Below are 12,575 nucleotides of genomic sequence, written 5' to 3'. Positions count from 1 at the left end.
GTCTCATTTCGTGGAAATGCATATGCACTCATGTTTCCATGAATCTTTTCTTTTCTGTGCTGCAGTTAATTAACGCTGTTGCCTGACTGGGTTCATCAAATGTAAAAAATAGCTGTATTATACTGCTCGGCTTGGCAAGCAAGACTAACAGAGTAGAGAGCGATGCACTGCAAGCTTAAGTTAACACATCTGTTATCTGCTGAAACATGGATGACAAGGAGAAACTTAAAGAGAAAAAGAAACCTAGTGACCTGAAGGATATTTGTGCTACATTCTTTCAGCGAAGTTGTTGAGAGCTGCTTTAACACAAGGGGAGATGGGGCTCTTGTGTTACTTTCTGGGCCCCAGACAGGGCCAGGGCTGCCCAGCTCTGTAGGAAATTCCTTATATTTATTTATTTATATCTATTTATTTTACACTGTAAGAGTCATATAGTTGCCCGTCTGCCTCTTCAGACTGGACAATTTGGACGATCTGTATTATCAGTAAGTCACCAACTTCATGTGAAAAAAGTGACACTGGCTGAAAGGTAAGTTGTTTGCATCCCTGTGGCTTCCGTAAGAATTACTGAGAATAAAAGACAGTTCATTAAGCCAAGTACTGTACCTCTCACAGCTTTGTCTATGAGCTCCTCACAGGCATCAAAGTCTCCCTGCAGCACCAGCCGATCGTGCAGGTGGGTGAGCATCGGGTGCTCCAGTGCTATCCGAGTCTTCTTCTGCAGCGACTCGAAGGCCTCGGTGTAATTATGCTGTCGGAAGTGCTTGAGGCAAAGGCGGATGGCTTCCTGTTCTCTGTACTGCAGGAGAACAATGGATAGGACACTGATATATAGAAAAGTGACACACTCACATCTATCCACAAACATAACACACAGCTGTCAGCCACACGTTTGGAGTTGTTCACTTCCATCTGAATGGTTCACTAAGTAACACCAAAAGCTTGGACAACTTTTAGTATGTTTACTTACTCTTTATCAGCTTTAGCCTCATTTCAATCAGAATTTTCTTATTTACTGAACTTTATTTAGGAAAACTAATGTCAAAGGATAATTCTGGTTTATCACAACTTGGCTCAGCATCAGTTTTTTTGGGCCATTAAACTTTTAAACAGAAACTTCTAAACTTTAAGACAGCACTAATGAATTTCAGACATAAGGATTATTTTGCTAAATGAAAAAGAAATCTCATATTATATACAGTATATCTCACAGGGCTGCAGCTAGCGATTATTTTAGTAATTGAGTAATCTACCGATTATTCTTGCGATTAATTGAGCAATAATAGACATTTGCAAATGGAAATGTTTTCAAATTACTATGTTATGTAGAGAGAGAGAGCAAGACAGATAGATTGATTGATAGATATTCTCTCACACACACACACACACACACACACACACACACACTCGCACAAAAACCATTAAAAAAAGTACTTTAACACAAATTTCATCCAATTCTACATCACCTGCACTAGTCTATATTAGTTACGTTGAGGCTTTAGAGAACAGCATAACTTCTTCTTTAGCCGCAAACAGCCCACCATCACTCCAAGTTAGAGAATGGGTGAAATCAAAGCAAGGCTGAGGTACCAGGCCCCCAAATCACTAAATCTGCCCCTGATAACAACAAAAGCAGCAGAGAGCAGCTGGATGAGGGGTCTGTCTCTGTGCTGCACTGTCAGTCTGTTCTGATGATCAACCAATCAGCTGTGTGATCAGCCAGGTGTGTTATTTGTTTTTATTAGGCCCTACATTTTTGTCAGTTGTTGTAAATAATAAAAATTAATATCTTGCGCTCAGTAACTTTGGTTTGGACAGGAACATGCGGCACAAGCCACACTCTAGTATCCAAATGCTTACACATCTGGCCCACAGTCTGTATTCAGGCATGTTTTGTAAAAACAAACCAATAGCCTAACTGTTTTTGTGCATTTTCAGTATTCTCTTTACTCTTTAACAAGCTGCTAGCTGACATGATGCCAGAATAAACAGCAGTTTTTTCCCCACAATGAAAAGCCCTGGATGAAGCGATGCTCCCTTTTTTTTGCCTACTTGTGTGAGTCTAAAGAAAAATGAAACAACGCTTCAAAAATGACACAACATAGTTTAACAGCAGCCTGCACTTTTAGAAATTAAGAGTCTAGGTCCTGATAGTCGATAGCTTGCCAATCCCTGGCCATGAGCCAAAAAGTCAAGTCAAAGGTCATTTCTAAGTTTTACCCTCCGACAACTTCATCATCCACTCCATGAACCCACCAGCAAACTGCTGGGCTCCCAGAGTGATCGTCCCTGGGAGTCAACTGTAGCACTCAGTCTGCATTATGGAGGTCAGTGCGGTGTTCCTACAGCTTTGCTTAGCTTGTCAATTATTACAAGAGGCACCACTTGGTTTTGTTTTGGTTTTACATTCTGTATTTAGTCTCAAACTTTGGGCCACTCCTATAAAGGTGCTTTGATTTAATATAAACTTTCTTGCATTCTGCAATTCAATCCCTCTTTAAAAGAACTGACCCAAAGCATGACGTTTTTGGGGGATTAAGAAAATGGATGCTTGCAAACTGCAATTTCTAATCATGCAGTCACAATAAATTATAGCTGTTCAGATTAACAGCAGAAATACATGAGGCATGGACGCAACACATCACGAAGGCAGAGCAGAGCAGTTTTTTTTTTACCTGCAACACTGCTTCTGTCTTTGCTGTGTGTGGCTGCAGCAGCTTCACTGGAGGTGCACTGAGTTTTACCAAGTGATGATGCAGTTGGTTTTGCAGTGTCTGGGGGCCTTCCATTATGCTTCATTAGCTGGCAGTGGATTAATTAACTGGGCTGATTTTACAACAGGATGCAGTGATTTGATTTATTTATTTTAATGTGAAATGTAAAAACACACAGGGATGCTTTGCTACTTTGCCATGCCTCTGGTACACTGAGGGATTCATTAAAATCATTTTTGAACTGATTGTAATTGGGGTTTTTTTTACAGTTTGATGTAGTTTGTTGGAGGGCTGCAGAGCTGCGCGCAGAGAAAAATTAACAGACCAACCAACGGAAGCTTGGCCTCCATGGTCAGTGTAGCAGTTTCAGGTGCTCAAGTTACCATACCTACGTCATCACAGGGTTTTTGTGTCGGCTACTTGCCACAGAGCATGTCAAGTTAATGTCATCTAAAATTTGTATTCAGTGGGCGTCCAGAAGCCCCATGTACAGAGGCCATGGGCTCACCACAGCGGCCGCAGCGGCCGCAGGTTGATCTGCAGCCCTTTGCTGCATGTCATCCCCTCTCTCTCTTCCCCTTTCATGTTTAATCTCTCTCTCTCCCCTTTTCACACTTAATCTTACCTCAGGAAAAAGCCAAAAAAAAAAACAATCTTAAAAAAAAAAGAAATTTATTCAGTCAAGAAAATATCTGCTTCTGATCAGTGTCTGAGTTTCATTTTACTTCTAATTTTGCTTCCCCTTATCATCCCTGTGTGCACAGAGGCACAGACAGGTAGCATTTCATCAGCTTATTGAGCTAAATAGCAGAGTACCACAGCTAGAAAAACTAAAACATATGACTGATTGTCACTTCACTGCATCATTGGAGCGCTGAAAAAAGTTGAGGCCAGTTCAACTTTGATTTGTAGCGTCATCAGCAGCGTGTCAGGCATTAGTCTGTTACTTAACGTCACAAGCTTTCATTAAAAATGACTAGTAGCCTGTTGCTGTGTTGCTCGCAGTGTGAATGTAGCATTACTTGTCATGCTCCGGCACATTAAAGTAGTTAAGAGCTAGTTGTTGCAGATTGAGGCCTGCTGTATCTGTAATCCAGCCCCATCCATGTCTCTGACCCCAGGTTGCCATCGGGTACGTACCTTGCTGTACCAGTTAAGGCAGGGCTGAACCACATCAGGATCTTCGATACCATGCAGCTCAATGTACCAGATGCTGAAATTAAAACTAGGACCCCAAGACATCAGAGGCACTGAGACGCAGAGAAAACATAAAAAAAGAGGACAAGCAGTGTAAAAATCCAGACATGTTTACTGTGTTCCTTTCTTCTAAGATCAACAGAAAGCAGAGACACTCAACATCATCACACTTGCTCTCACCTATTTTGACAAATCTGCAGGGAAACATCTGCTCGTCAATCTTGTGCTTTAGGGTGAAGGTTTCCTTGTTGTAGTCATTCTTAAGGCCACTAGAGGAGACAGAAACAGACAATGGAGATGATGCAGCTGTTTTAAAAAAACTCCACTAACATGCCAACTTAATGCATATGCTGGGAAGTTTTGGACAAATCTGGAAATGAACTTAGTGTGGTCGGGTGGCAGCTTTGATTTGTCCTCTTCTTTAACAAATAGGCGGATTTCCTATCCTAAGATTTCCTAAACGGCAAGATGCAATGACGCAGCGTCACTAACTACTGTCTTTCTCTTCCTCAGCGGGGCTAAAACGATGATTCAAACAGATCTGTACCGAGTTTGAAAGGGGGACTAAATACATAAGAGATAAATATTGAGAAGAAATAACTGGGTTTCAAAGACCTCTGTTCCTGCTGCTGTCTGCCGTTTACCTGTTCTCCTGCCTGTCCGTGACGTTGTAGGGACACATCAAGAAGACAACACATACACACTAGGGATGTCAACATCTACACGTGTAAACGGGTACACGGATAACAAATCATAACCGTTCAGAAAAATCAATAACCGTTTACACGTCATTTTTTCCTCTCCTCCTCCTCGTTCATTTCTCACCAATAGTATTTTTAGGGGTGATAATGTTGCCTGAAAGCTTAAGATAATAACATTAACTAACTATACACTTAAATGTTCCCACTAATGCAGTTATCCGCATACATAATAGATGCACAGGTGGCAATGTTACGTTGATATTAAAAAAAAACCGCAGCCACAGCCAGTGTCGTGTCACTTCAAGTTGACTCGGGGCCGCACGGACAACAAGCAACAAGCGATGAACAAGCAGAGCTTAAAAAAAATATATTGTACAAAAGTGAGCAATAGTTAAAACAATGATTAAAAAAGAAGGTTAAACCTTTTCCAGCTTTCACTTGTACGTTTTCTTGTCTGTCAAAATTGATGATTTTATTTTCAACTCATTTTACTCTCTGTCATAAGTAGGTCTAAGCCTTAAATGGTGAGATGGATTGCCTACTTTTTAAGTTCTGTTCGCTGAATAAACGTTTTTGTCCGATAACTAACTACTGGAATGGCTTTGATTTAATGAGATTAGGAGGTATTTGAATGGAGACAGAACCATCTAGTGGTTATATAGCGCAACTGCGATAGAAAAAGATCATAAATCGTGTAACCGGGTACATGTCGGTTAGAAGTCCCGTTTACATGTGTAGAAAAAATTGTAAACGTTGACACCCCTAATACACACACACACCAGCTGACAGAAAGGAAGACTCACTCTCCAGTGACTTCAGTGGCATTGGGAATACAGCCAGTTAGCGGGTATACCTGTGTTTAAAAAAAATCTGTGTGTTCCCGCTAATTGTGGTGGGAATGAGGTAACACTGAACATTCTAAAATGAAAATGAATGGATTTAGCCCCAAACAATCCCAATTCTAACAAAACAAAAAAACAAGCTGTGAGAATTACAACAAGAAAAGCTGCTACCTGGCTTCGACATCTCACCTGGACAAAAGCTCGGTCATGTTTTCTTCACTCATCCCACCAAACACTTTAAACTTCTTCAGGTTGCAGACATGAGTCTTCTCATACTTCCCAAATGTGATGCTCTGAACAATTGCTGGCCTTTCTAATTTCAGGATTAAAAACTGTAGGAAAAGAGAAAGAGAGACAAAATGAGAGGAGACATGAGATGGACCAAAGGTAACGAGCAGAGTTGTGATGCTGTTGGTGTGTGGAGGACTGCAGGAAGTTGCCTGTCATTACTGCAGGTCAGCCACTGAAGAAAGATTTGCTCATTATCTAAACAAACAGCTACAGCAGGGTATAGTATACTACATATATATACAGTATAAAGTATACTGTGTCAGGAAAGAGGCATTACATACAATCCACATGTCAGTGGTGCTTTACCAAGCCACGACATCTAATGACTAATCACCAGTGGCCATTAGGCCGGAACACTGATTCAATTTGCCACTGGAAAGCAGGCATTTACCAAAGCCAAGTCTCCACATGCACTCATTAAAGACACAGATGTTAGGCGGGTTTCCATTAACCCTCAAATTGCACAAATTAAAACCGTGAAGATAAAACACACTTAATCGAAACACGACAATTTTTTTTAAAAAACTTCATATATGCAACTTATAGATTAATGGGTAGAGTTTTTGTATTTGGCAACTTTTTCGATGTGTAATTTTTTGGTGGATTTTATTTCGCTGTATTTTTTAATATTTTTATACAGAATCTGAATCTCATTGAGTTACTTCTGTTGTTTGCAAACACAGGAATTAAGAAATAACTTTTGTCTAGTTTTGACTGAATATTTAGTTGTTGGTTTCTAAGAATATTACTTTTTAAATTTTTTTTACTAACCTAATATTTGAAGGCAAACTTACATTTATGTCAACATATATGCATGTAAATGCATGTTCTTGAGATTAAAAATCTAGTATTTCAGTATTTTTTCATATCATCTAGAATATTGTTATTGCAAAAATCCCCGGAAATACTGTGATATTATTTTAGAGCCTTATCGCCCACACCTATCGTCAACCTTTACAGTCATCAGAAAATTAAAGCAGTTCTCCTGGCTTTTGACTGTGCTGTCAGGCATTGATCTGGACTTTTCGTCCCAGTTTATCATGAGCCAACATGTGCAAGTACAGTCTGATCCAGCCGACAAACTCCAGCACTGACTCTTACGTTCCACACAGCATTTACAGATCCTTGCCTGTAATTTGGCACACACTTTGGTGTAACTGGTTGATGGAGGAGGAACATTACATTTTTGTGTTGTGTTGCTTTGATATGAATAACATGAGTCACCACTGGGTGTTCCTCTGTGAACAAATAGATAAGAGCTGTGCTCACACAATATCACTGTATTGACTTTGTGTGAGCAAGTTTTCCGCAGAGATCAATTACAACTAGTTCTTTCCTAAACATCCTGCCTGAGAGTTTTTTCACTCTGGACACTGATGTCGGTCAGCCAAGTCCCCTCTCCGAGTCAACTCTGTAGTGTCTGGGCCTGGCACCCACAGGGATTCACTGTCTTGTTAGCCAAAACCAATATGCAGAACTCTGCCCAACCATATCAGGGACAATATTTAGTTTAAATATGTCAGCATGAATCAGTCATGGTATAACATAGGTTTAACTTCTCACAAATGTATTTTTTGAAATAATGGACTTTTTTAAGTACTAGGATGTTTTGATTCTGTTGTAGTTGAATAAGCTGCATAAAATGACAGGCCACATATCAGCATTAACAATATCTGTTGGTTTTGATTGATCAATTAATCGTTTGGTCTGTGAAATGTCAAAACACAGTGAAAAAAATTATCGTTAAAATATCCAAAGCCTAAGAGTGAGGTCTCCAAGCTGCTTATTTTGGCCAACCAATATTATAAAGATGTTTAGTTTATTATCTCAAAATACAAGGAAATGAAGCTGATTGTCATAACAAGAAGCTGGACCTAAGAAATGTTTCCATTTCTAACTGAAAATGGCTCAAATGATTAATCATCAGTACTTAATTAATTTTCTGAAGATCAACTGAAGAATTACTCAGCTACTCATTTGAGCTCTCATACCAATATTGCTTTTTAAAACTGATATTAGGGCTGTGCAATATGGCTTTAAAATAATATCACAATATTTTTGGGCTATCCTGCAATACATGATACATATCTCGATATTTTGAAATCTACTCTAAACTACTGTAAACTTCTAAAACACAAAATTATTAAATGAGCTACAGTTACAAATAAAGTTGTGACTGCCATAAAATAAAGTCACATAAACTACTGTGATAATAAATGTGAATATAATACTGTTAAAATCTTAAATAAGGTAAAGTATAAAGTGCAATAAAGTACTGGTATAGTAAAGTTAAATAAAGTATCATTACAATTGAATAAATCAAAGTGGAACCCATGGTGCTTTTAATTAAAAGGAGCCAGCATGTCTCAGGCAGGAAATGCTGAGGAAGGTGTTTTTGTTGTGGACTTGAAGCTTCTGGTAAACAGTTGGATGTAAGCGTTAGCAGAAAATTAAACTGTATCTGTGGTAAGAGGGACATCCACTGTGAGCTGGAAACAAACTAACAGCTCTCCAGTTGATGGATAGTAATAGTAATAATAGTAGTAATTTGCAAGTCATTGTGGTCCTCCGTGGTTGCAAAATACAATTTAATAGTCACGGTCTGGAGCTCTGCAAAAGCCCTGCCTTTTGTGTGTGTGTGCGAGGCAGAGAGCCGCAGGAGAGAAGGCGGGGAAAAACTGAAACGCCAAAGCAAATCTCAAACTGGTGGCTAAAATAAAACGAGACAATTTATACCCAATATTCACGATAAAGTCATCATATACATCACAAGCAAGCCACGATATATCTGGATATATTTGTATATTCACTCACTCCTAGTTCTGTGTCTAAATTTTCATACCCAAACCATGTCCAAACAACAGAAGTACCCCCTCTTTTGGGTAGGTTTTGAGTAGGCCAGTGAGTGTCAGTGTTTTGTGCTGGATCCCCACGTCTAGTATCACTTTCTAGCTTCGCCATCCTTTTTTGTTTTGGTGCGCATTGTGTAGATGCCCCCTTGGCCACACAGACAGAAAAGCTTTATTTACTAACAGGCTCTGTTGGTGATGAAGAAGGTATTCCCCAACACAAATCCATATTGATTGTTGTCGGGGACTGATTGGCTGATGGAGAAGCAGATACAAGACATTACAAAGCTGGGGATCATGACCTTTCAGATCAGTGTTCACAATGCTTCAGACAGACAAAAAGAATGCTGCCAGCTGGTATTCAGCAGCCCAGAGGCAGCTGGCTGCTGAATGAGAAATGACAAAAAATAACAGCAACTCCAGTGTATCAAGAAAACTTCATGGGGATTGTTGTAGACAAGGAAGACTCATACAAAGGGTTGTTTTATTATTACTGTTTAACTAACAATGTATTTGTGTAGTAGAGGCTAATAACAACTTCACGACTGGCTAGAGGAGTTTGTTTGTCAAAGCGAGTTCTCCTGGCCACTGTGAGTGTTTGTGATGGCAGAGAGTCCAGACTGATCCAGAGAGACAAACACAGTGATGAGCTCATGTTATCTCTACGGTCTAACCAGGCTAGCGAGGTGGTACTGGCTAATAGAAAAGTGCTACTGTATCTGCAGTGTAAACATGAAAACCACAAGTCTCTCTATCCTTTACATGATGTTGTTAAGGCACACTGTCACTGTCAAACTCATGTCCAGCTCCATTGGGGACAGTGAAGTGCAAAGATATAGTGTGTGAACAGCAGCAGACCTACCTGTGGGGGGTAGTTGCTCTCAGACGACCACCGGGAAGATTGATCATTAGGTTTGTCCACCAAGATATTCCTGAGAAAAAGACACACACAGAGGTACAGTTTATTATCCCAGCTTGACATCACAGCTGACACCATCACATCTCACTGTAGGCAGGGATGTCCGTTCACTACAGGGTTGACTAAATATGGGAGTGTTAGTCTGTCTTTAGTAACGGTAAAGTAATTATGTAACAATAATTCGTATGTAGGCCAGCTACATCGCACTAGCAGGTGCAATGACGCCATTTAATTATTACAGTAAGGTTAGTAGAAGCTAGCGGAGGTTGTTGTTAGCTGGCTAACATTAACGCCAGCTAAGCGCTACGCTGTTTCTGTATGAGAGCTGGAACAGCAACAGGCGAGTGCTCTGTAACCATACGTGAATTCACTCACAAATTGTAACATTTAGAGCGTTATTTTTTAATGTCATCCTCAAAGTGCGAAGGTTCGTTTCAAAATCCATTTTCCAAGTAGCCGTTAAGTAAGCTGAGAACCTATTGTTGCAAAAGCAAAGCATTTGGTGCGATAACAGCAGCTAGTTATCTACTTTAGCTCTGTGTCCAGTTAGCTAACAGGGGCGTTCGTTTCTGATGCACTGGGGTGCCGGAAAACACTCTGCTAAACTAAATTACACAATCCTGTAGGGGTTACCAATTGTCAACGTGCTAGTCTTTTATTAAAAGACTATAATAATGGCGATACGAAGACATGATCCAAAACCAGCGCTTTTTAAGAGAAACAAATAGATAAACAGACGTAAACAAAGCACCTGGCACGGAGGAGCGGAGCATTACAGACAGGCTCATATCTACGGAATGTTCTAAATAACGCTGGTTACTAATTACAAGTTCCATATAAATACCTAATTGTCAACTCCCCAAACAAATAGTCCTTAATGTATTACTATTATAAAAAACAGGCTTCAGTGGACCATCGTCAACCGGACGGCAGTGTGTCAACACCAAACGCCCCTCCGGCCGCTAACAAAGCTAACGCTAGTTGATTCGGCTCGCAGACGAGCCAGGCCAGTCCGCCCGGCTGGAACAAACACTGATGCACTGAGGTTATTTAAGACCACTGTGACCACAAAACCTAATACATACACCAGATCAACAAACATGTGCATTACTCACTCAGGTAAATATGTAGAGGAGTAAGAGCTCCATTTAAAAACGCTGAAAGTGAGGACTCCGCTCTCAGGAACGACAGCCATCTTGTTGCAGAAAATAACAAGCAGGCAGCAGGATGTTAGGCTAGGCTAGTAAGAGGCGAGAGGTGACAGCCCTTAAAGAGACAGTACACCCTGTTTGAGACTAACAGAGGGCTCCAGGGATGACGTTTTACTGTCGGCCGACGCAGAGCACTTACATCTGTGAGTTAGTTACACTGGTCCCCTCATCGAAAAGCCCGTGGAATTTGCAGAAAGTAAGTTCTGAGGCAAATAAACTTTTCTAGTGCTATTCTGTTAAGTTCAGGAAGATAACCTTCACAAACGAACACCATGCACTTTCAGGATTTTTGAGGCCTGAATGCAGTTGCTGCAAGTGACACTGAAGTCAAAATTAATTGAGCTAGGGAGTATTTTTGTTTGTTATGCACTTTATTGAAATGTGCTACACATTTTGTATTCACTCCTGCCCATTTCTCAGTATTGAGCAGTGTAATCCTTTAAAGAAAAGAAAAAGAATAACAAAAAAAGAAAAAGAAGAAAACCAATTTGGGCTATCATTTTGAAATTTACGTTTACATTTACAGCTTTCAAAAATATTGAAAAACCAAACTGTGTTTGAGTCCCTTTTTAGAAGAAATGGGCCCCATGCAGCAACATTCTCTTAGATTTCTCTTATATTTTCTGGTAAGAGAAAATATAAGAGAAGTCAACTCTAGAGGCACCAAATGTTCATAAAACATGGAAGGAAAAGATAAAGAAGAGGCCTGATCAGAGAATAACCCATAATTGTATTAATGAGAGATCCTAACTTAGGTCTAACACTTCCTATGTGTCCCTATCTTTCAAAAGCATCGGTCGGTTTGAACGTTGCAAACTCGGCTTGAGTTTGTTTCCTCCATCTCTCTCCATGAACAGCTGGATCATCTTTTGACACCTCATGTGGCTGAGATGAGATCACGATGACAGCCTAATAGACTTCGTCTCATTCGAAGTCTCTCTTTGTCTCATACTCTCTCTCGTGCAAAGTCCTCTGGTTCTAAATCCTCATTTAGAACACGTGTAGCACAGGCTGTTTCCAAAGTTATCTCTTTCAAGGTAGATAAACAGCAGCTCACAGCAGCTCAGGGCTGCAGCACAAGCAGGCACCCCCCCCCCCCCCCCCAAAGGAGGAGGAGGGGAAGAGGCAAAAGCCCCAAAGAGCCAAAAGAGCCAAAAGAGCCAAAAGACCCCAAAAGACCCACGTCCTTCGACTTCACCAGGGTTATAACTTCTGTGAAAAAAAGGGGTGTGGTGCTTGACCGTCAAAGCGGGAAAAATACACTCCTCCCTTTTATCACTTCTACTGTTTTAACTGTTTAGATCTAATTTCTTCCTAAAGTGTTGATAAAGTTCACTACAGGCCTTCAGATCTTCAGTATCTGAAACCATAACACTCTCCTCTGCTGATCAATACCACTTATGAGAAAACCAAATAATTATTTGGCAGATCATTAACTAAGCTAAACAGTATTAATCACGTTTAACAAACATAACGAATATGTGTGAAAATGTATAATACCGTACAATACCATGGCGTCAAAACACTGTGATATAATTAAAGTTTGTTAAAGACCCTATTTGAGTCAAGGTATACAAGTACTAGCATCAAACTATAACAAAGTATGAAAGTACTTAATATGACCAATGGTCTATCAACAAAACGTATAATTAGAAAATCACAAATTGCATGATTACAAAACAATATAGCATCTGTACACAACAGTGTAAAGGAAGGATAATTAAGATACAGATAGAGGAGATGCATATCAAAATGCAAGTCTGTACTAAGAGTCTTTCCATTCAGTGTGTAGCACACTGCTAGCAGGGGTTACAAAGGGTCACAACCCTCCACACACACACACAGGCACAG

At 40.1% G+C, this 12,575-nt stretch overlaps 1 protein-coding gene across 2 annotated transcripts in view; it reads right to left on the bottom strand.

Annotated features, from left to right (window-relative positions):
* Positions 1-10,741, bottom strand: part of mkln1 (muskelin 1, intracellular mediator containing kelch motifs) — a 44,249-nt gene extending 33,508 nt beyond the window's left edge. For both annotated transcript variants that reach the window (XM_042511152.1, XM_042511153.1), the window contains exons 1-6: positions 10,629-10,741; positions 9,457-9,526; positions 5,644-5,786; positions 4,092-4,180; positions 3,855-3,964; positions 607-799 (exon numbers count right to left, since the gene is read on the bottom strand). In XM_042511152.1, the coding sequence (XP_042367086.1) occupies positions 607-799; positions 3,855-3,964; positions 4,092-4,180; positions 5,644-5,786; positions 9,457-9,526; positions 10,629-10,708 (685 nt within the window). In that variant the 5' untranslated portion in view covers positions 10,709-10,741. The remainder of the gene's footprint in view (positions 1-606; positions 800-3,854; positions 3,965-4,091; positions 4,181-5,643; positions 5,787-9,456; positions 9,527-10,628) is intronic.
* Positions 10,742-12,575: the final 1,834 nt, after the last annotated feature.

Source organism: Plectropomus leopardus, chromosome 22 (genome assembly GCF_008729295.1).
Source record: "Plectropomus leopardus isolate mb chromosome 22, YSFRI_Pleo_2.0, whole genome shotgun sequence".
Lineage (NCBI taxonomy): Eukaryota > Metazoa > Chordata > Actinopteri > Perciformes > Serranidae > Plectropomus > Plectropomus leopardus.
The sequence above is the reverse complement of the archived record's forward strand: the minus strand, read 5'-3'. Positions and strand labels throughout refer to the sequence as shown.